The sequence below is a fragment of the Puma concolor genome, chromosome C1 (genome assembly GCF_028749965.1).
Source record: "Puma concolor isolate L17-30 chromosome C1, mPumCon1.1.hap2, whole genome shotgun sequence".
Lineage (NCBI taxonomy): Eukaryota > Metazoa > Chordata > Mammalia > Carnivora > Felidae > Puma > Puma concolor.
Window position 1 is genome coordinate 72,960,606 of NC_141674.1, and position 25,669 is coordinate 72,986,274.

The following is a 25,669-nucleotide window of genomic DNA, read 5'->3' on the forward strand; positions in this document are numbered from 1 at the left end:
TTACTTGAGAGAGAAAGAGAGAGAGAGAGAGAGAGAGAGAGAGAGAGAGAGAGAGAGAGAGAGAGAACGTGACTACATGAGTTGGAGAGGGGTGGAGAGAGAAAGAGGGAGAGAGAATCTTAAGCAGGCTCCATGCTAAGTGACCTTGAAATCATGACCTGTACTGAAATCAAGAGTCAGATACTTAACAGACTGAGCCACCCAGGTGCCCCTCTTTTTGTTTAATTTACCAAATAAGAAGTCTGGTATTTTCAGTAAGTCACATTTCTAATTTGCTTAGTTGCCTTATAAGTAGCTCCTTCAAGAAAAGAAAAATAATATTTCTTAAATGTCAGCCCGTACAAGTATTCTACCAGATGCTTTGTGTGCTTCAAAACATGTAACTTATATAAGGAAGCTCTAGGTTCTAACGATTTTTTATGAAGCACATCAATCCAAATATGCTTGTATAGAGATTCCATTGTGTGTTGAATTTCCTATTTCAGTTAAACCTTTCTGAACTTGCGACTGCCTTAACTTGTTCTTGCCATAATTCAGGTAACTTCCTTTTGAATGTACAGATTATTTCTTGTGCAAGGAACAAGATGACTTTATACAGCTTGTTATTTACAAGGAAACTCCCCTAAGACTATCAGCAGAAGCTTTGCAGGCCAAAAGGAAGAGGCACAATATATCCAAACTGCTGAAAGGCAAAAAACCAACCAAGAATACTCTACTAGTAAGATTATCATTCAGAACTGAAGGAGAGATAAAGAGTTTTCCAGACAAGCAAAAGCTAAAGGAGTTCATCACTACCAAAGTGGCCTCACAAGAAATGTTAAAAGTACTTCTTTAAGTTGAAAAGAAAGAGCATTAATTAATAGCACAAAAACATATGAAAGTAAAAATCTCACTGGTAAAGTTAAGTAAGTTTACAGCAAGGTAGAGGATTATTATAAAACTGCTATGAAGGTTAAAAGACAAAAGTAGTAAAAACAATCATAATACTTAGTTAAGGGACACACAGTATAAAGAAATGTAAAATGTGACTTCAAAAAAATAAATAAAATGTGGGAGGAAGTAAAAATGTAGACTTTCAGAATTTGACCAAATTTAAGTTGCTAATCAACTTAAAATAAGCCATTATATATACATATATATATATATATATATATATATATATACATATATGTATGTATGTTATATATATGTATATGTATGTTGTATACAACATATACATATACATATGTTGTATACAACATATGTAGCAAATATATATATATGTATATATGTTATATATACAACATACATATACATAACAAATATATATGTATATATATATATATTTGTATATATATATTTGTTATATTTGAGCCTCATGTTAACCAAAAAGCAAAATCCTATACTAGACATACAAAAAACAATAAGAAAGAAATATAGGCACAATACTAAATAAAGTCATAAAAACACAGAATAGAGCAAGAGAAGAAGAAACAGAGAGAAACTACAAAACAGTCAAAAAACAATAGGCAACAAGTACATACCTATCAATAATTACTTTAAATGTAAGTGGATTAAATACTCTAATTAAAAGACATAAAGTAGCTGAATGGATATATAAACAAGAACCATCTATATGCTTGCTGCCTATAAGAGACTCACTTCAGATATAAAAACACACAAAGAATGAAGGTGAAGGGATGGAAAAAAAAATTTCCATGCAGATGGAAACCAAAAGAAAGCTGGAGGAGCTATGCTTACATCAGACAAAATGGACTAAAACAAAGACTATAGTAAAAGACAAAGATATTACATAATGATAAAGGGGTCAATCCAATAGGAGGATATAACATTTGTAAATTTTTATGCATCCAACATAGGAGCACCCAAAGATAAAAAACAAATTCTAATAGATTTAAAGGAAGAAGTTCACATTAATACAATAGACTTTAATACCCCATTTACATCAATGGATAAATTATCCAGATAAAAAACCAATATGGAATCACTGGCCTTTAATGGCACATTAGATCAGATGGACTAAATAGATATATACAAAACATTCTATCCGAAAGCAGCAGAATATATATCCTTCTCAGTGCACACAGAACATTCTCGAGGATAAATCATACATTAGGTCACTAATCAAGTCTCAATAAGTTTCAGACTGAAATCATATGAAACATCTTTTCTGACCACAAAGATATGAAACTAAAAATCAATTAGAAGAAGAAAATGGAGGGGCGCCTGGGTGGCGCAGTCCGTTAAGCGCCCGACTTCAGCCAGGTCACGATCTCGCGGTCCGGGAGTTCGAGCCCCGCATCAGGCTCTGGGCTGATGGCTCGGAGCCTAGAGCCTGTTTCCGATTCTGTGTCTCCCTCTCTCTCTGCCCCTCCCCCGTTCATGCTCTGTCTCTCTCTGTCCCAAAAATAAATAAAAACGTTGAAAAAAAATTAAAAAAAAAAAGAAGAAGAAAATGGAAAAGTCACAAATATATGAAGATTAAACAACATGCTACTGAATAACCAATGTGTCAATGAAGAAACCAAAGGAGAAATTTAAAAATGCCATTAAAATACAAATACAACTTACCAAAATCTATGGGATGCAGCAAAATCAGTTCTAAGAGGAAAGTGCATAGTGATACAGGCCTACTTCAAGAAACAAGAAAAATCTCAAACTATCTAACTTTACATTTCAAGGAACTAGAAAAAAAAAGATCAATGAACTAAGAGCTGGCTCTTTGAAAACATAAATAAAATTGACAAACCTTTAGCTAGACTAACTCGGGAAAAAAGAGGGCTCAAATAAAATTTTTTAAAAAGATTTACAACTGATATCACAGAAATACAAAGGATCATAAGAGACTACTATGAACAATTATATACGAGCAAATTGGCCAACCAAAGAGAAACGGATAAATTCCTAGAAAAATACAATCTTCCAAGGCTGAATAATGAAGAAATAAACTTTTGAATATGTTGATTACCAGTAAGATTAAAGCAGTAATCAAAACCCTCCCAACAAACAAGAGTCTAAGACAAGACAGATTCATTGGTGAATATTACCAAATATGTAAAGAAGAGTTAATACCAATGCTTATCAAATTCTTCCAAAACGAAGAGGAGACAATGCTTCCTAACGCATTTTACAAGGATACTACAAAAAAAGAAAACTACAGAAAAATATCCCTGATGAACATAGATGCAAAATCCTCAACAAAATACTAGCAAACTAAATTCAACAATAAATTAAAGGGATCATCAAGTGGGATTTATTCCATGGATGCAAGGATGATTCAACATCTGCCAATCAATCAATGTGATATATCACATTAACAAAATGAAGGCTAAAAATCAAAGATCATCTCAGTAGATACAGGAAAAACATTTGACAAATTTCAACATCCATTTATGATAATAACTTTCAACAAAGTGGGTATAGAGGTAATGTACCTCAACATAATAAAGCCATATATAACAAACCTAAGCTAACATCATATTAAAGGGTGAAAGGCTGAAAGTCTTTCCTCTAAGATCAGGAACAAGACAAGGATGCCCACTACTACTACGTTTAGCTCAACATAGTATTAGAAGTTCTAGCCATGGCAATTAAGCAAGAAATAGAAATAAAATTCATCCAAACAGAAAGGGAATGGGGAGCCAGGTTGGATCAGTGGGTTGAGTGTCCAACTCTTGATTTTGGCTCAGGTCATGATCTCACAGTTTGTGGATTTGAGCCCTGCATTGGGCTCTGCACTGACAGTGTAGAGTCTGCGTAGGATTCTCTCTCTGCCTCTCTGGCTGCCCCTTCCCTACTCATGCTCTCTCTCTCTCTCTCTCTCTCTCTCTCTCTCTCAAAATAAATAAATAAATAAATAAATAAATAAATAAATAAACAAACAAACAAACATAAAAAAAAGAAGAAAGGTAAGAAGTAAAACTATCATTATTTGAAGATAATACATTATATATAGAAAACCTGAAAGACTCAACTGGAAAACTGTCAGAACTAATAAATTTAGTAAAGATGCAGGGTAAAAATCAATATACAAAAATCTGTTGTATTTCTATACACTAACAAAGAACTATTAGAGAAATTTAAAAAGCAATCCCATGTATAATTACATCAAAAGGAATAAAATATCTAGGAATAAATTTAACCAAGGAGGTGAGAGAACTGTATGCTGAAAACTGTAAGATATTAACAAAAGAAATTGAAGAACAAATAATGTAATATATTCTGTACAAATGGAGTGAAATAATTCATATTATTAACATTAATATTAAAATGCCCATAGGGGCACCTGGGTGGCTCAGTCAGTTATGCACCTGACTCTTGATGTTGGCTCAGGTTATGATCTCACAGTTTGTGAGATCAAGCCCTGTGTTGGACTCTGTGCTGACAGTGGGCAGCTTGCTTGGGATTCTCTTTCTCTTACTCTCTCTACTTCTTGCCTGCTTTCCTTCCTTCTCTCCTTCTCTTTCAAAATAAATAAGCACACATATATAAATAAATAAATAAATAAGTAAGTAAGTAAGTAAGTAAGTAAATAAAATGTCCATATCCAAAGCAATCTATAGACTCAATGCAATCCCTATCAAAATTCCAATGACGCATTCACATAAATAGAACGAATAATCCTAAAATTTGTATGGGACCTCAAAAGACCATGAATAGCCAAAACAATCTTGATAAGAACAACCAAGCTGAAGGTATCATGCTCCCTGATTTCAAACTATATTTAAAAAGTATGATAATGAAAACAATATGGTATTGACATAAAAAAAGTCACATAGATCAATGGAATGGAATAAATAGCCAAGAAATAAACCCATGCACATATGGTTAATTAACTTATAACAAAAGAGGCAAGAGTATACAATGGGTAAAAGATAGTCTCTTTAATAAATGGCCTTGGGAAAAGTGGACAGCCATATGCAAAAGAATGACATTAGACTACTCTCTAATACTATACACAAAAATAAACTCAAAATGAATTAAAGATTTTAATTTAAGACCTGAAACCATAAAACTCCTAGTAGAAAATATAGGCAATAAGTTCCTTGACATTATTCTTGGCAATTTTTTTTAGATCTGACTCCAAAAGTGAAGGCAACAAAAGCAAAAATAAACAAGTGGAAATACATCAAATTGAAAACCTTCAGCAAAGTAAATCATCATAAAAATTAAAAGACAACTTACTGAATTGGAGAAAACATTTCCAATTTCTATATCCTATAAGAGGTTAATATCCAAAATGTATTTTAAAAACTCACAAGGACGTAGAGAAAGGGAAACCCTCTTGCCCTGTTGGTGGGAATGCAAACTGGTACAGCCACTCTGGAGAAGAGGTTCCTTAAAAAACTAAAATTAGAACTACCCTGTGACCCAGCATTTTCACTATTAGATACCTACCCAAAGGATACAAAAATACAGATTCAAAGGGGTACATGCACCCCAATGTTTGTAGCAGCCTTATCCACAATGGCCAAACTATGGAGAGGGTCCAACTGTCCATCAACTGATGAATAAAGAAGATGTGGTATACATACATAATGGAATATTACTCAGCGATCAAAATGAATGAAATCTTGCCATTTGCAACATGGATGGAGTTAGAATGTATTATTTTAAGTGAGATAAGTCAATCAGAAAAAGACAAATGCCATAAGATTTCAGTCATATGTGGAATTTAAGAAACAAAACAGATGAACATATGGGAAGGGGGGAAAAGAGGAGAGAGGGAAACAAACCACAAGAGACTCTTAATGATAGAGAACAAACTGGGGATTGATGAAGGGAGATGGGTGGGAGATGGTCTAGATGGGTGATGTAATATCCACTGGGTGCTGTATATAGTGATGAATCCCTGAATTCTACTCCAGAAAACAATATCGCACTACATGTTAACTAAAATTTAAGTTAAAAAAATAAGAGGGGTAGAAAGTGGGAAAAAAACACCCATACAACTGAACATTGAAACAAAACAGTCAATTAAAAAATGGACATAGGATCTAAATAGGCACTTTTTTTTCCAATAAAGATATACAGATGACCAACAGGCACATGAAAAAGTGCTTAACATCACTAGTCATCAGGGAAATACAAATCAAGACCACAATGACTTATCACTTCACACCTGTTGGAATGGCTGTTATCAAAAAGACAAGAAATAACTAGTGTTCGTGAAGATGTGAAGATGGGAACTCACATGCACTGTTGGAAGGAAGGTAAACTGGTGCAGGCATTATGGAAAACAGCATGGAGTTTCATAAAGAAATTAAAAATAAGTTATGGAGATGAAAAATACAGCTTAGGGAATATAGTAATAATATAAAGTAAAAGTAAAAATAGAACTACCATATGATCAGGGCACCTGGGTGGCTCAGTCGGTTGAGTCCAGCTCTTGGTTTCGGCTCAGGTCATGATCTCATGGTTTGTGAGTTCAAGCCCCAGATCAGGCTCTGTGCTAACAGCACAGAGCCTGTTTGGGATGGATTCTCTGTCTCCTCTTTCTTTGCCCCTCCCCTTCTCTCTCTTTCTAAATAAATTCCAAAAAATTTAAAAAAAAAAACACCTAAAAAAAAGAACTACCATATGATCCAACAGTTCTACCTCTGGGCATTTCATCAGAAAAAAAAATAACACTAATTCAAAAAGATAAATGCACCCCTATGTTCATTGGAACATTATTTATAATAGCCAAGATATGAAAAGAACCTAAGTGTCTAACAATGGATGAATGGATAAAGAAGATATGGTATAAACACACACACACACACACACACACACACACACACACACACACACGCACAATGGAATACTACTCAGCCATAAAAATAAATGGAAGACTACCATTTGTGTTAACATGGATGGACCTTGAGGGCATTACGCTAAGTGAAATAAGTCAGACAGAGAAATACAAATATTATATGATCTCACTTATACAGGGAATCCAAAAAACAAAACAGGTGAAGAAACAAAACAAAATTTATGGATTCAGAGAACAGAGTGGTGGTGGTGAGGTAGAAGGGGGTGTTGCCAAATGTCCAAAATGAGTAAAGGGTGTTGGGAGGTACACACTTCCAGCTGTGAAATAAATAGGTCATGGGGATGTGATGTGTGGCATGGGGACACAGTCAATGGTACTGTAGTGCATATTCGAAGGTTTCCAGGAGAATAGATCATGAAAGTTTTCATCATAAGAAGAAAAAATACTTTTGGTAACTTATGGTAACAGATGGCGGCTGGACTTACTGTGGTGATCATTTGCTGTGTGTACAGGTGTCAACTCATCATGTTGTACACTTAAGATAATATAATATTTATGTCAACTATGTTTCAATTTTAAAAAGAGTTAAAGACCTTCTTTAATAATGTCAGGAAAATAACATGATACTCACTAGTCATCACTCACCTTTGGACCTGGTAATCCAGGTAACCCAGGATTTCCATGTGGCCCTGGTATGCCCTGCAAATAGTAAAAAAGGTCAGATCGATCTTAGAACAGATACAAATAACAGTCAGTTATAACTGACTATAAAACAGTTGTTTTAGGGGCGCCTGGGTGGCGCAGTCGGTTAAGAGTCCGACTTCAGCCAGGTCACGATCTCGCGGTCCGTGACTTCGAGCCCCGTGTCAGGCTCTGGGCTGATGGCTCAGAGCCTGGAGCCTGTTTCCGATTCTGTGTCTCCCTCTCTCTCTGCCCCTCCCCCGTTCATGCTCTGTCTCTCTCTGTCCCAAAAATAAATAAAAACGTTGAAAAAAAAAAAAAACAGTTGTTTTAGATACAAATAACAGTCAGTATAAATATTTCATAGCATAATTTAATTAAAATGAATGTTACCTCTTTTTTTTTTTCCACAAAGCTTTTTTAATTTTTTCTGAGATGTTGGATTGTTCAGCCTTGGAAAGGAGAGCTACACTAGAGCGGTACTGCAGTTTCTGTCTTTTGATTCAAAACACTGTCTTGAGGTGTTTACCTCCTTTATTTTTCACCCCTATCTCCAGCCATACTGCATAGTGCTACTACTAGAAGCTATGCAGAGTAAGAAGCCTAAAAACAAGGAAGTGCAAATGGATACTCCGGTCAACATGTGTTAACCCTTTCTGTACTTGAGTTTTTACTTATGCCATTATGTATCTCTTAAAGACTCATTTCATTTAACTTTACCCCCTACAGCTGCCCAAATCATTCTTCAAGTGTCAGCTAGATCCCACCTCAGTTTTATTTATTTTATTTATTCTTTTATATAAATATTATGTGGGGCTTGAGCTCACAACCCTGAGATCAAGACCTGAGCTGAGACCAAGAGTCTGACACTTAACCAACTGGGCCACCCAGGTGCCCCCCCCACCTGTTTTTTAAATCCTAGATATACCATGATAAAGTGATTTCTCTTTCTTACTAGCTTTCATAGAAATTGCTACATGTAAAGTTAATTTGTACTTAACTGTATATCGCTTTAGGACATTTATTAGACTGTTCTAATCTGTTATTTAAATATTTTATTGCCCTTTTAACTACTTTATGACATGTGCCATTTAGTTCTAGGATTAAAAATTTTTTGAAAACGGACTGTTTTTAGTATTACCAGTATAGCACTTGGAACATATTAGACACTCAATAAATACTTGTTGGTTTGAATTTAATAATTGCTTCTATTTATTGAGTGCCTACTATATGTAAATAACTGCGTTAATGCTTTACATTTCTTATTACTAATCCTTATGACAATCCTGCAAGGTGGCTATTTTTACTCCCCTTTACAAGTGAAGAAACTTAAGCTTATGGAACCATCAAGTGGAGGAACTAAGATCCACCTCTAGAAAACCTTCCAGGTCTCCAGGCCCCCTACACTCATTTGGGTTTGGTACCCACGTCTCAGCTCTTCAGCCATACCTCTATCTTAACATATAACATATAGTTAGTAATTACTTATTTTTCTGTCTTTTCAATTCTGAATTAATAGAGCATCGTGTTTCAGAAAGGAAAGGGGTGTCAGCAATGGCAGTATTGGAAGTATATCTAGCAAGACTAAAACTAAGGAAAACGATTAGATTTTATGATATGTCATTTGCAACCTTCAAAAATTATTAGATTAAATTATTATTAAAATAAATTTTAATAAAATAGATGGAAAAATTTATGGGGCTTTACACATAAGCATTGATGTAGGGCCACGGCATAAACTATTATTTTATAAAGTTCAATAGGGCAACAACAGTGAGCTAGGACAAAAACTAGGAAAAATTAATAACAGTGAAAGTTTGAGGTTTTTTTTTTTTTTTTTTTTGAAAAGGGATAATGGTTTGGTTGTTGCCACATGAGCTAAAATCTAGGGAGAGAAAAAAAATGTGAAGTTGCAAGTTTTAAGTTAAATAATGGAATGGAGATAAAATTAGGAACACAAATGTAATAATTAGCCTGGAGAAGAGGAATACTGTTCCTTCCTTAAAGAAAGGATTAGACAAATAAGTGAAAAAAATAGGTAGAAATGAGGGAAGGAAACTGGTGTACTATGAGAATAGATGGAGACTCAGACTGAAGGTCTTGCTGTAGGAGAACAGCCTCAGTAGTGGGATTGGTACAGAGAGAGATCCAGTCCCCAGAAAGGTGGGATCCAGACAGAGAGCCAGAAGAATGGAAATGGTCTGCCGGCTATGGGAGTGGGCGTGTGGATGAGAGACTGGAGGAGGAACGTGATAGGTCAAGTATAGAGAAGTGAAACAAATGTTTAACCGCAGCTACAGCCAGTGAGCGTTCGTCTGCGCCTTCTTGTCCGTATGAGGACAGGAGTTGACTGTGAATATGGACGACTTAAAGTAATATTTCAGGACGCTTTTTCACTATATTGTGTGTAAGATAGACAAAAATCGGGACAGAAAGTGGATTATACACGGCATGTGCATCTGTCTTTATAACACACGGTTGCAGTTCCTTTTCTGGCTCTTGGAAGAATTTCTGTTAGTAAAAGTCCACATTTATTTTTTAGGTTTGAAAGAAACAAATTTTAACACAGCAGTAAATCTTTTGTTGGACATGTGTAATGTGAGAAACCACTGCTGATCCTTAAGGCAGCTTTTTCCTCAGGTTAATTATTTTTCTAGTCAGTAGCTCCAGCATTTTCCACTATGTAATCCAGGAATGTACTATTTTAAGGCAACCCACTCCTCCTCATTTCCCAAAGCAAATGAAACCCACCTCGAACTATCAACTACCCATGAGATCGCTTTATAACTAAGAATAATGTTACAAGTAGCACTAATTTATAAATTTGATAATCCTTCTCAGGCAGGTTCACAGAGAGTGCCTTGGCTGGGTGTTTACGGTCAAATAAACAAGCTGCACGTGTTCCTGAGTTTCTCTTGAATTGGCAAAGGTAGACTAAGTTTGAAGACCCAGGCAGGTTTCCAAAGGAAGTACATACTGTACGATGCTGGGGAAAAAAACACACTGCAGTGTTACTAATTCTAACAGCAGTGGGACACAGAGCCCATTTACTCACCCGTGGACCTCTCCTTCCTGATGGGCCTGGGATGCCTGCTGGACCAGGTGGACCCTTGGAAAACAAATGCCAAGATGTTAGGCACAATTATGGACACATCTTTTCTCACAAGACTTATTAAGATTCCCACTTTAGGGCTTTGTTTTCAGTCCCCAGTTCCCAGCTGATGATGATTTTAAAGTAATATGAATCCCCTCACCCTAATCAGCAGGGGTGAGAGTTGAAACTCAAGTGTCCTCTTTAATCTGGCCAGAAATGGCCGTAGGAAGTCTGTGACTTATGGTTACAGCCACTGTATCTGGCTTTTACAGGAACCATAACTAGTAGTTTTGTGGGTAACTTTTACCTAAATTTACTTTTACTACTGAAGGCAGAATTCAATTTAGGGTTGGGAGACCAACAACTACAGGTCGTTTCAGACACATTTCAAAAGACTTGCCCGGAAAAATTAAAGCACTGACTATGTTATGTTCTCTTAAAAGACTTATAGCAAGGATCTGTATAATGTGTTAAACTGTTATGAGATCCTTCTTGTATATTCAGTAATAAATCTGCCTTGCACCAAGTATAGCATACCAGGAGTTCAGTCAGAGACTTAAATGGTTTGCAAAACAAAGTAAGAAAGCAAACACTGATCAATTTTTAAAGCATTCTGATTAAATATACTAAATAATATTAAATATATTAAATAAATACTAAATATGTTAAGTAATATTGAATAGGAAGAAGTAGTTTCCTTCTTTACTTCCTCACGTGATGACTTATGTCGTCTTTTTTTACTTTAACAATCAACTGGGGCAGAATAAATGTTCATTTGAGACGTGGTTAACATATGCATTCATTCATGTTGCATTCACTTAATTGTTGCAGAGCACTCTGCTGATACGGAATTATTCTTGGTGTCTCTAGAGCATACACATATTCCACTTTACAAATATTCATTCAAGGTTGCATTAAAAATAGCATGAATGTTGAAATTCGGCATATCAAGGTTAAAGTGCTGGCCTTAGCATTAACACATAGCATGGCCTAAGAGCCTTGATTTTATGCAGCATTTTTTTCTCATTCCTCATTCTGATATTATCTACTCTTCAGAACTTTCTCCTTTTTTTTAATATTACAGCTGTTTTGAAGTTTTCTAATCCTCTTTATATTTTTCAAGCTATTTTCCTTTGATTGTATTTTTTCTTCTCCCATGCCCTAACTTGATTTAAAAAAAAAAAAAAAACTATTTATTTATTTATTTATTTTGAGAGAGAGAAAGATAGTGCAAGTGGGAGAGGGGCAGAGATGGAAGGACAGAGAGAGAATCCCAAGTAGGTTCTGCACTGTCATTGCAGAGCCCAATGCGGGGCTTGAACTCAACAAGCTGTGAGATCAATACCTGAGCTGAAGTCAGATGCTTAACTGTCTGAGCCACCCAGGCACCCCAATAAAACCTTTCATATATCTCCTAACATTGAGACAGAAGTACTATTTCCATTCAACCTCAGACGGAGGGCATCCTCCTTCCTGAACTGTTCAAATATTTTAACAGCTATCATTATATCACTAACGTCCATCAAAAATTGACTTTCACTTATTTTTTTTAAAAACTGAAATCCTTTTCACAATTCTGGTTCTGTTGTTATAATCGGAAGTTAACAGCTATTTATTTGAAGTCCCAAAAAATAAGAAAAATGAAAAACTAAATGGAAAATTAAAACAGAATGTCTAGTTTGGTTTATTACCCCATGACACTATATTACAACAAAAGAAAACAGTATTCCAATTACATAGAAAAGGTAATTAATATTAGATACTGGGCAAGAAAGAAAGTCTATTTTATGTCATGATTGAAATATTTGAGTTATTTAATAAGCACTGTATAAAAATCAATTTTAACTTCTTCACAAATTTGCATTTTCAAATCACTGAGAATAGATTAATAGGGATTTCTACAAACTAGGGAAGAAATTTGATTCTATATGGCATGACTTGTTTGATGAAAATAAGTGATTTTCTATAAATAAAGTTAAGTACTAAAAATGGCACTTTAACTTTGAGGTTATTGCTTATTAAGAGAAAGGGATGCCTGGGCTCAGTTGTTGACCATCTTGATTTTGGCTTAGGTTATGATCTCGTGGTTCATGTGATCTAGCCCTGCTTCAGATTCTCTCTCTCTCTCTCTCTCTCTCTGCCCTTCCCCCTTTCACACATGCCCACTCTCAAGAATAAATAAACTTTAAAAAAAGTTAAAAAAAAAAAAGCATAATTCCATGAAAAGAGTAACGGTTTTGCAATTGTCTAATCTAGGTTCAAATCAGGTCTCAGTGATTTACTAGCTGAATGACCTTGGACAAGTCAGTTACTCTTTCTAAGCCTTAGTTTCCTCATCTTTAAAATATTGATGATAGGGGCACCTGGGTGGCGCAGTCGGTTAAGCGTCCGACTTCAGCCAGGTCATGATCTCGCGGTCCGGGAGTTCGAGCCCTGCGTCAGGCTCTGGGCTGATGGCTCAGAGCCTGGAGCCTGTTTCTGATTCTGTGTCTCCCTCTCTCTCTGCCCCTCCCCTGTTCATGCTCTGTCTCTCTCTGTCCCCAAAATAAATAAAAACGTTGAAAAAAAAAATTAAAAAAAAAAATAAAATATTGATGATAAAGATCTACCTTTCAGTTATTGTGATCATTAAAGATACTGTATATAGAATAACTACCACTATGGCTGAGAAATAGTAGTTAACCAGTAAACTATAGAATAATGAATTTTTTAAAGGTATACATGGTGCACAGTAAGCACTCAATTAATGTTAGTTATAATATTATAATTACTAGGGGTTTTTTGTTTGTTTGTTTGTTTTAGATAGAGTGCACATGAGTGGGGTAGAGGGCAGAAAAATCTTAATCAGGCTCCAGCTGAGCCTGATGTGGGGCTCAGCATGGGGCTTGATCCCATGACCATGGGATCTCAACCTGAGCCGAAATCAAGAGTCAGGTACTCAACCAACTGAGCCACCCAGGCTACTAAGGTAATTATTATATATTATCAAATATATAATTGTCTTAAATATATTCACTAGACCAAAACTTCTAAAAGATAGTAATGCCTGGTCAATTAATCTTGGAAGTCCTGCATCTAAAATTCCTTTTAAAAATTCATTCACTCATTCATTCATTCACTCATTCGATAAGCATTAGTAAGCATCAAGCCCTCCGACAGCTTCGAGTCTAGAAAAAAGACACACGTTAACAGATAAGCACATAATTATACATTTTACTTAATGATATGAAAGAAGAGAACAAGCAAGCGACAGAGAGATTAACATAGCTAGTGCACCTAATTTATTTGTGGTATCAGAGGAGGCTTCTCTGAGGAAGTAAGTGCTCATACTGAAAAGATGAATAAGAGTTAGAAAAGAGGAGAAAGTAAAATTCCAGAAAATAGGAATAAAATGAACGAGGGCATGAGTAAAAGGAAACAAACAAAAAGCACAGTCTTATTGAAGAAGAAAAAGAACACTCAGGGAGAGTAAGAGAAAGTGGCAAAAAGGAGGCTGCAGAGGTAAGCAGGGGCCAGATCACACACCACTGCACAGGTTATGATAAAAAGTCTTTCATTTATTCTAAGTGCTTTATTCTTCTGCCACTGAAGAGTTTAAGCAGCTAACTGAGGTGATCTGGTTTGTGTTTTTAAAAAGATCACTAGAGAATTTACATAAAACATGGCAGAATGAAAACATTTTTAAAACTACCCTCCATCCCTCAAAACCCACTGAAAACAACAAAAACACTGAAAGAAAAAAAAATCATCTCCAACGAAACAAGGAAAGGACCACAACCACAAACCACAAAATATGAAGATTATTTTCCAAATACTGAGAAACTTTGCGGTAAGGAAAGATGTTGAGAGATGACCAGAAAGAAAAACCTCCTCAGATTTCAAATCTTGAACAGGCTACAGATATCTAAAACTATCAGTCTTGAATGTTCATCTCAAAAATGCTTTGATTACACAATGATGAGGCTTAAGGGAATGAGAAAGCCACAGTAGATATGATTAATGATCCAGTGAAGACCCAGCTTCAAACAGCCAAGAGTAAGAAAGGTGGAACTGAAGAGGAGGAACCCATCATTGTTATGATCTACAACCAAACCTCCTAACCTCAGAAGATGTCTGGTGGGGACAGGGGGTGAAAGACAGGAGCATAAATCATCATATTAGTTCTTAGAGGGCCTATGAAATAAAAGATTTCATAACAAATTGTACATGAAAGTAAGAGGAGATACGTCTCTGGATAGAGGACAAAATAAATATAATAAGATGGCGTTTAAAGGTAGCAACCTAAAGTTGACACTGTGTACCACTCCACCTTAGTTCCCTCTGTTTCTCCCTATGCTATTCTAAAACAAATAGTGCTCCAGTTAGAGTTGCCTTTATTTTATTTATTTATTTATTTTTTAAGTTTATTTATTTTCAGAGAGAGAGCATAAGCAGGGGAGGGACAGAGAAAGAAGGAGAGAGAAAGAATCCTGAGCAGGCTCCATGCCGTCAGCACGGAACCAGAGGTGGGGCTCAAACTCACGAACCATGAAATCATAACCCCAGCCGAAATCAAGAGTCAGATGTTTAACTAAATGAGTCACTCAGGTGCCCCAGAGCTGCCTTTATTTTAAAAATGGCTAATAACCAGAAAGAAACCAGCCAGGGGCCTTTACATACTTATTGAGGGGAGGGGAAAGTATGAGGACAGAAACATAAATTAAAAGTAGATGAAAATTGTTTACCAGAAGAGGAATTACTTCATGCAACAGAGAAAAAGTCCAGTCATATAGTTCACTATAGATGCAAAGGATTTCAAGATGCCATGTTTCTATAAAAAGAGAGGTCAAAGAAGAGTTATAAGAAATAAAAATAACAATGAAGGTAATGAAATGTGAACCAGAAGAGTTTAAGAAATACATGAAAGAGAAAAAAGAAACCATTATAGATGAAAGCCATGTCTGATACCATAAAAACTGATTAAATACAATTTAAAAATCAATGAAGGAATGTGAGTGCAGAATAACTGAATTCACATGAAACAAAATAGAAAAAGCAATCACACATACATGCTTGTAGAGAAAATGATAGATAATGTCTATCATCACAAAGGACATCCTGAAGAAGAATGTGGAAAAATGGAAAAGAAAAATATTTGAGGATATAAGGGGAGATGTTTCTATAATCAAATAAAAATAACCTTTGTATCAAAGGCATACCATAAAAAAAAACTGATACAGACTGATATAGGTTTAATAAACTTCAGAGATGATTGAAGAACTGTACGGGCATATGAAAGAAGAAATGGTCACCTACAGGTAGGAAAAATCAGGCTGGCCTGAGATTTCACATGGTAACATCTACTTCAAGAAGTGGTGCAACAATCCCTACAAAGTTCATTATTTCTTCATCATCCACACTTTCATTAGCTTCCTAAAAAATCTACCTTTAGTCTTCTACATTATGCTGAAGTTGGACTCACAAAGTTGACTTTCCCATCAGAAGAGCTAATGCATTTCTTCCACTTTTTCTCAGTCCTCATCCTTTTTGACTTCTATGTAGCTTTTGGCACTGCTGATCAATTTTTTCTCAAAACTCTCTTCTTGGGCTTCTGTGACAGTGCACTATATACTTCTCTCCCATCTGACTGTTCATTCACACTTCTGCTTTTTTTCTTCCATACTCCCAAAGCGAACATTCCCCATGATTTGACTCTTGACTCTACGCCAAAATCCTTTCTTTGAAAATTATCCAACCCTACACCTTCAGCTATAATATTGATAGGAAGACTCCTGAGTCTACATTCTTATCATGATCTCTCTTTTTCATTTCAGCTTCTTCAACTTTTCCAAAGGCTGACTGAATTTTCAATAGTACCTGAAATGTTTTAACTTAACTTCCTCTCCTAAAATCGACTTCCTCTCTTAGTTACTAATTTTAGTAATGGTATTACCATTCTTCCAGTCCACAGACTTAAAACTTTAAAGTCATCTTTCTCTTCCTTTTTGTTTTGTCCCTAGGTCCAATTAATTTCCCATATATTTCTTCAAAATATCTCCTGAATTCTACCTTTTCTTTGCATTTTCACATTTTCCTAATGTCTTAGTTTTGTAACATCAAGATGGTAGTGGGAACTTCCTGTCTGTGCTGGGCACTACTAACAGACTGACTTCTCCATTAATATCTCTGCTTAGAAACCTACAAAATTCCCCATGAGAATGAGATAAAGTAAGAACTATCAGTTTGACAATTAAGACTCTACAATCTGACAACATCTATCTTGGGTCTTATCTTTGTCCAACAATATTCAGTCTAACATCATGAGAGAGTTTAAGCTTTAGAGGCAAAAAACGTGAATCCTGGCTCTGTCATTTATTAGCAATGTGGTTATGAGCAAGTAAATTGACTTTTCTGGGTTTCAGTTTCTTCACCTGAAAAAATGGGGATAATAATTCCAACCTCACCAAGTTATTTTAAGATAATGAATTTAAAGGGCATGGTCAAGCATCTGTCACAAAGTAAAAACTCAGTAAATGATAGCTATTATGCTGCTTTTCCTATTAAAAAAATAGGTTCGTTCCTTTCACCTATCAAATTATATCCATTCTTTGAGGCCTACATTATAACTAATTTGTCCACAAGACAATTCTGAATTATTCCGAACTATTCCAAGCTATTCCAAACAGCTCAGCCTTAAGTGATCTTTCATAGGGATCACCTCAGAAAGCACTTCTCTTGCTTTTGAACATTTGTACCTTATGCACTTAGTTTGTAAGCTCCTTCTGAGCAGTGACTGTGTTATCCATGCTTTGTGTTCCTGCTTTTCCCATAACAGAAACTAAGTAAATATCTGTTAAATATTACTGCTTCATCCATCAATATTGAAATGACTAGTTTGGGATTTATAGAAGAGATTTATGCTCATCTCATCATACTGAAGAAAGTAAATGGCTTCCATAACTATTTGCTTAATATGACCTGCCCAGTGGCTCAATTTTATTACTAATATGTTGATAATTAGTTGCTATCACTGAAAAGAATTTCTCTATAATAATGTTATTCATACTTTATTTTAAGACATTTAAATATTCACTCTAAGAGTTGTTCAATACCTATCAAGTCATTTCAAGCAAGAACCACAAAGGAAACATAAGCTAAGCAAGTGACATCATCTTCTCCCATCCAATGGCTTCTGAACTAAAACAATGATTCAAATTTTATTTTCATAAAATAAAAAAATACTTTAATATATATTTTAGTCTGCTTGTGATTAAAAATATTATTTTCTAAACACATAAAAGTTAATTATTTAACATATACAAACATAAAAGGCAAAAACATAATGTTTCTAATGTGATTTTTTTAACGTTTATTCATTTTTGAGACACAGAGAGAAACAGAGTGTGAGTGGGGCAGGGGCAGAGAAAGAAGGAGACACAGAATCCCAAGCAGACTCCAGGGTCTAAGGTGTCAGCACAGAGCCTGACATAGGGCTCGAACTCACAGACCATGAGATCATAACTTGAGCTGAAGTCAGACACTTAACCAACCGAGCCACCCAGCTCCCCCCAATGTAATTTTAAATAGCTTAAAATGGGTTTTAAATGATTTATAAATTTTTCAAATGCTCAGCTGTAATTGCACCTACACAACGACAGAATTTCAGAGCTAAAAACATCAATCTATTATCGTATAGTTTTGTTTATACATTATCAAATAAGTGATTTCGCTATTTGCTTGTTTTTTTCATTGAATAGGCCGATGAGCTCTTAGTTACTTTTTGTATTAGGTAGATGGAGCTTTTATTAATCTGTAAATGTAAATTAACTATACCATTAAAGATGTAATGAAATATGTTACATTTAGAACAATAATGTAAGGTTTTGTTTTTTACCAGGCAGTGATTCACTACAAAATTATCTCTAAAGTAAATTTTACTCTCTATTTTAGTTCATTTGATATTATTTTGCTGAAAGAAGTGTTTAATGATTATCAATTAATTTAATTGATGTATTTAACGTGTTTTTCTTTAGTGTACTATAACTTTTATATCCTTCTCTTAACATGACTGTGTATAAGTCTATGGTTTTTCTATAAAGAATGCTAATCCAAATTTAGCAGTTGAATTCTTGGTTGAATTTCAACTGAACAAGAAAAATATATAGCTTACTCACCACTTTATCAGAATTAAGTAACCTTTCAGCCTGCCAATATAAACAACAAAAAATATAATATTTAAGCCAACACTGCATTCTGGCTGGATGCATTATAGTAACCGTAAATTCATCACTATAGCCAGGATACATGTCTGAAACAGATCTGATCTATTCTGTATTCTTCAGTCTAGTGATTTTTGATAAGTTAATGCATTAAGACAGATTTAAAAAACAACAACAACAACTTACGGGAGGTCCAGTGTCCCCTTTTGGCCCTCTCAGATTCTCCATTTCGAGCATTGTATTAAGATCCTCATAATAATAATAATAATCATAAAGGTCAGTCTCATAGCTATTTTCGATGGGATAGGTAGCATCAGGATCAATTTCACCTTCCTTCCTTAGGTCAAGGTGATTGTCCACAGATGGCTCATCTGTCACTCTGTATAAGGTTGTGTTTAAAATCTGTTGCAGTTCCATGAGTTCATTAGTGTGTAGATTTGCTGTGATAGCCTTCTTGAGATTAGTAATTGTTTCTTGTTTTATATGTGGAAGAATAGATGATATCTTCTTAAATGGTGACAGACCAGTTAGTTTATCATTATGTTGTGTGACATTGTCGGATACATTTGAAAAAGAACTAAATTTCTCCTTGCTATTTGTTTTCGCCTTTTTGAGGTGATGGGTCATTGACAGACTTAAATTTGTCTGAGTATGTTCCTCAGTGATCATTTCTTTGTCTTGAATCCCATGGTTTACAAGATCCACAGCAGAAACATTCCTTGAATGAAGAGAAATGAATTGAGATTTTGGTATTTGGTGTTCTTGTTGCTTATGGACTGTTGCAGAATCATTATTTATGATATTTGGAATGTTTTTGCCTTTGGTAAATGTGTCCTCAGACAGCACTTTTTCACCAAATTGTTTGGGCAAGGGAGAGTTTTCCAGTATCTCAGCTGGTACGATGGTTGTATGAAGATGGTTTGTCTCAGGGTGACAACGATGTTTCACATATCTACAATAGTTTGCAGATGCTTCTGCAGAAGGAATAATATCCAACTGACATACTATTCCTTCAAAATGGACAGAATTATTATTCATATTTCCTAGTGTAAACACACTGTTAGAATCAAAAGTCTGGACTTCCAAAAGAGTCTCTCTGCTAAAATATTTCTTTCCACACTCAACAGACATTGAAACAACTTGGTTTCTAATAGTAATGGCAAAGAAGTGCCATCGCTCATCATGAACACTGTAGTTGAAAAACACAGACTGCTTTCCTCCAAGGTATACTACTAATTTTTTAGGTAATAATTGCACTCCTAATTGCAGTCTATTTTTATTTCTAATGCTGAAGAGAAATGCATTGTTTACTCTATGTGACTGTAACCCAATTAATATTGTAAATGGCTGTTCTAAGTTGAATGGTAAAATTTTCATGAGAGGTGACTCAATATAAGCATCATTTGTTAAAATGACACCTGATTCTGTTAAATGGACCCCCTGAGGTAATGGTGTAGATGATGATGGTACAGCAGTCACTGATGATGAGTGTCTTACATCTTTGTCTCCAAGGCCTAGTTGATGAAGAATATCTATGCCTGGAAATTAAAAAGAGAGAGAGAAAGAGAAAGAGAAAGAATCTTACTCTTATGCATTCAGGTGTTCATATGAATGTTTGAGTATGAGAAAATATTCCTTGTCTGTATCAACAGTAATCCCTAAAATAAGCATGCTCTATCAATTTCCAGTTCATGAGAAACATGGGGAGGAAGAGTAAAATGTTATACTCAGTAATTTGAAACACACACACGTAAGCACATACTAATGCGTGCATACCTGCACACACACACACACACACACACACACACACACACACACATACACACACACACACACAACCAATATTCCTAAACCTAAAATTTAGTAAATGCTCTCTCATTTTTCTCAATCAATTAAGGAATCATATTTGTTACACCAATGAATATTACTTCTTTAATTTGGAACTTAAAATTTTATGACTTCTAAGTTAAAGAGAAACTGGGGACACAGTTACAAAAAGAAATTTATAACTTGAAAACCACTGTACAAATTAAGTTCACATAATCTTTTAAACTATAATTTTTCAGGTTTTTTTCCCTGATAGCCTTCTGGAAATTTACAAGTTACGCAAGAGTTCTCCCTGTGCCTAATACTGTAAGGGTGTGCTACACATAAAGTATTCAGTCACCCTGATATCTCCTGGACAAGCAAACTTAAATTCCTATTGTTGATGATTACCATACTTTTTCTTTCCCTTCCAAGTTTCTCTTGCTTCTGTTATTTTCTCAGTCCTCCAAGGTAATTTTTATCAAAGCAATTTTTAGACCCTTTCCAATATTTGTTACATAATATGAAATATAGGTCGTATATAACATAAACTTTATATATAGGTTGTACATAATATAAACTTTATATAATAATGGCTTTTTTCTGGTTTATTTTCATTGCAATGTTACTAATAGTATACTGTTTATCTCCCCTATCCAATTATAAACTCTTGGAAGACAGATTCTGTGTCTAATTAATTATTGGATATCTACTATTCTTGCCTTGCAAATAGTTCTATAATTTCTAAATGAATGAATTTGCCCCACCAGGATCTTATCAGATGTCGCATTTCTTTCTATAGTCTTATAAAATTAAATACAATTTGTGAAGAATGATGAATCCTGTATTAGAGATGTAGACCAGTTTAGTCAGGCACAGGATCATTATTATTTTGGGTGTTATAAATCTCCTACCTGTAACTTTGTATATATGTAATCATTTCTAACAAGAAATGTCAAATAATATGAATTCATAACTGTGATAAGTAAGAAAAAAGCTTTTGTAGATTAGCCAAAAAAATGTGAATTATCTTAGTTTTTCCTTTATAGGAAATTAGTAGATATTCGATAATTCATGTTTATTACAAATAGCAAAAATAATAGCAAATATCACTCATGCATAATCTAGCAATACAATTAAAATGTTTTCTCACCAGAGAGCTTTATAAAATACTCAGGTGTTTTATTTTAAGGTTATAACAACCATCATTTGTAAAGCAGTCATAGTTTTATAATAGTTTCAAATGTTATAAATGTTTGTATCTAAAACAGTATGACAGTGTCTCTTAAACTTTTCCACCAAAACATTCCTAACAGCAGTTTAGAATTATATGTGTCTCCAGGAATTTGGAGGAATATTTTAAAGAGGCCCCATAAAAATAAAAAAAAAATCTTTGACTTCTCATGTTTTACAATTATAATTTAGGAAAAACTTTAATTTTTCTCTATAACATGGCTATATTTGTTTTAATATATAACATGAATTACCAGTGAAATCAGTTAACTATCCCCATCCTCAATCTTCATTGAAAATTTATATTCCTGAAACAACTGTCTGCTTAGTCAGTGACTCTGAGTATTCCTTCACAATGGTTTCTGCCTCTAAGAAGGTGCATATCTCAATCTGAGAAGTAATCTATGTTAGAAACACTGCTCCTTTGAAAATCACGACACTTAAAGTGTATATAATCATATATTTTGTGAAAGTTATCATTATAATATGCCAAATAGGCTATCCTTACACATAGGAAGTACCATATTTATGTGGCATGATATCAAGGGCTTCTACTTACCCAAAGAAATAACCCCTGCTATATACTGCCTCAAATTTCTGATTCCATTAAAGGAAATATCACTGGAAAGGATATTATTTGAAACCTGTATTATATATACGTGTGTGTGTGTTTAATATTTCATATATTTTCCTTCAATTCTAATTTAGAGTTTTTATAACAAATAGCTGAGATTTTTAAACAGTCAAAAGTCTTTGAGAATTTGCTATTCATAAGTCTCTTGTTATCAAACCATCCTTCCATTCCTGAAATAAAAGCTACTTGATGGTTATATGTTACTCTTTTGATACCTTGCTGGATTCTTGAAGAACAACGTATGTAGAATCATTACATCAATATTTACAAGTTAAGACTGGTCTGTTTTTTCTCATATTGTACTACCTTTATCAACTATAGTATTGATTCATTATTTTCTATGACCTAGTTTAAGTAGAATTTATTAGGCTAAGTTTTAAAAACAGAAAGTACAAATTAGACACCATTCTCTAATCACAATGCTAACAAGTTAGATTTTAATAACAAAATCAGAAGAAAAAAAAACAAAACCTTTAACTGGAAAATTTAAAGATTTTCTCCTAAATCATTGGGGTCATTGGGAAAATACAAATAAAAATTACACAGTTTTTAGAAAAATAACAAAAATTAAAATACTACATACCAAAATCTATGGGATATAGCTTAAGAATTATATTTTAGATAGATTTGTATTTTTGTTCTGTTATCTTTAAAATGATAAAAATACACAATGTCCCTAGTCCTCTTTATTTAGACATATCTATTATTTCTTTCCTATGGATAGTGTTTCCTTTTCCTTTTTTCTCCCTTCCTCCCTTTCTCTTACTATCAGAATTAGCTTCCTAGTATTGACTTTTTTATTATTAAATATCTTTATAGTACTTTTTATTTGATTTATCAGCTTTGGATAATATTAATTCCCAGCCAGCTTCTACATATGAGCCAATCAGCAAACTTAATACACTTCCTGTCTTTTTTCCCTCTTCCCTTCCCATTTATCAGTGATTGGACCATTCCTACATTTGTATGGCATTTATATTCAGTTCTGTTCCCAAATTTTCTTCTTATACAGCCAGTCTTTGTAATCGTTATTTCAGTTATTTCCTTTTTGATGAAGTTTATCCTCTATTAGTCTCCTCAAGAAGCGTTCATGGAAAATTTCCTGGATATTTGACTTTTTAGAATTGTTTGTTGATAGCCTCGTATCTTAAGTTTCACTGGATATAAAATTCTTTGCTGATACTTTCTTTGAATATCTTAGAGATATGATTCCACTGTCTATTGGTGTGGAATGTTAGGAAAGAAAAGTCTGAAGTCGGCTAATTTTATCTCTCTAAATGACTCATTTTTTTTTTTTACCAACATGCCCCAAAGAGCTGTTCTTTATCTTTGAAGTAAAGTGCAGATTTTATTAGGATATGGCTTCATATTGACCATTCTGGATAAATGTTTCCAGGCATATAGATGCCCATTTGTTGTTTAGATTCAAGTTTAGTTGTTGTTGCTTGCTTCAGCAAAGTTTTCATGAATTACATCCTTGAATATTCTATTTTATAGTTTTGGTTTTCTTCTTCAAAAATTCCTATTATAATAATGTTTAATCTCCACTGCTGTCTTCTGTGTCTGTCATTCTTTGTAATCGCTTAAAATATGTTCTTTATCTTCAGTTCTGTTTGATTTTCTCACTTCTGTCTTTACCATGTTTCCTATAATGTCTAATCTCTCTTTGTGCTCCTTCCAATTTCATCTTGATTTATAAAATTGTTTTCCTACGACATCTTTTTCTGAGTTCTACAAGCTCACAATTCATATCCTTTTAATGTCTTGCCATCTCTTCCTTCTCCTGAGTTCTTATATTTCTGTTTTATGATCTTCCTTCATAGAGGTGATTTTTTTTTTATGTGTACATTCTCATTTTGCTCCTTTCTCCTATATCTTCCTTATTGTAGCCTTCTATTTAGTCTGTTATAGTTACTTTTAGTTACTTATTATTTCATAGCCCAACAATTTATAGAAGGATGCTGGGGAGAAGGCAGAGGGCCATGCCTTCCAAATCTCAAAACCCCAAAGGGCTCTTTCAGCATTACCAGAGTTTCCTTCTCAAATGGCTTTTTGATATACCTAGCCTTTTTCTCTGAACCTTCTAGCAGAACTTCTATAGCCAGCCTAGCTGGCAACACTTTACTCTCCCTCCTCTCTATCCATTCTCATTGGTATATGCTTCAGAATGAATCCTTCACCTTAGGAAGTAGATTTGTGCATGTTTTGGGATCTGTCCCCACTGGTCATTTAGCTACTATGTGTGCTTCTTGACCCCGGGCAGCTTCTGTCCACCCCAGTTCCTGTAGCACTTGTTTCGTACAAGGGCTAAAGGTGAAATATTTCAGGGTATGCTCCTCATCTTTAGGAAGTGTGGTTATGCTGGCACTTATATGCTTTTGTCAGCATATTTTGAGTTTGCAAATATTATCAGTCCCCTAGTTTTGCTGAAAATGGAGTTTTCAGGGTTATTATTTCATTAGTTTTTTTATGATATCTAGAAATGGAAGAAGATAATATCTCATGGTTTCAAGTTCATACACTTCAAGTATCTATTTCACAGATGAAGAATTTGAGGCCCAGAAAGATTAAATAACCTGGTCAACATCACACAGCTGATAAATAGTAGAAATGAATATGAGTCCAGTCAGTGTAGCTTCAAAGTCTCTAATCTTTGCCTCATCACACTGCCTTACAGGCAATGTGTTCTCCACATCACCTCACATTCCCTTTGGCAAGCCTCAGGAATTAATCATTATTCCCACAGAATCTCACAGTGGGGAATATTCTGTAAGTGGCCACCAGAGTTGGTATCTGAGTGCATTTCTAAATGTTAATCCAGTTTTTCACTTTCAAATCTTAGTGTGAATATGTTTAACAAATGCTTTGAGCAGATATTGATGGGAGAACAGAGGACTCTTAAGGATAAAAGGCACAGATGAGAGGGGGTGGGGAGAATAGGAGAAAGACTTCTGTCAGAGAACAGACTCTTCATTGTTAATTTAGGTCTGGCCCTTGATATCACCAAATTGCAATTCGGAGGTTAAATTTAGATAATTGGTACCAGTGAATATAGCAAAACAAACAAATAAACAAAAAACTTACTTGTCTATAATAAATTACTTGTTTCATGAGTGGCCCTAACCGCATAATCAATCCAGTTTGTGTCATACAGGAAATCAGTTACTTTTTAAAGAATATTGATATCTTCATTAAGTGCTTTGCATTTTTTTCATTAAGAATTTTTTTTAATTTTAATTTATTTTTTTTATTTGAGTATAGTTGGCACA

At 34.5% G+C, this 25,669-nt stretch overlaps 1 protein-coding gene across 5 annotated transcripts in view; it reads right to left on the reverse strand.

Annotated features, from left to right (window-relative positions):
* COL24A1 (collagen type XXIV alpha 1 chain) overlaps positions 1 to 25,669 on the reverse strand; it is a 404,519-nt gene that overhangs the window by 361,936 nt on the left and 16,914 nt on the right. For 4 of the 5 annotated variants that reach the window (XM_086717446.1, XM_025934829.2, XM_086717444.1 and 1 more), the window contains exons 4-6: positions 18,914 to 20,265; positions 10,491 to 10,544; positions 7,400 to 7,453 (exon numbers count right to left, since the gene is read on the reverse strand). In XM_086717446.1, coding sequence (XP_086573572.1) covers positions 7,400 to 7,453; positions 10,491 to 10,544; positions 18,914 to 20,265 — 1,460 coding nt within the window. The remainder of the gene's footprint in view (positions 1 to 7,399; positions 7,454 to 10,490; positions 10,545 to 18,913; positions 20,266 to 25,669) is intronic. The other variant, XM_086717447.1, reaches the window with a different exon arrangement.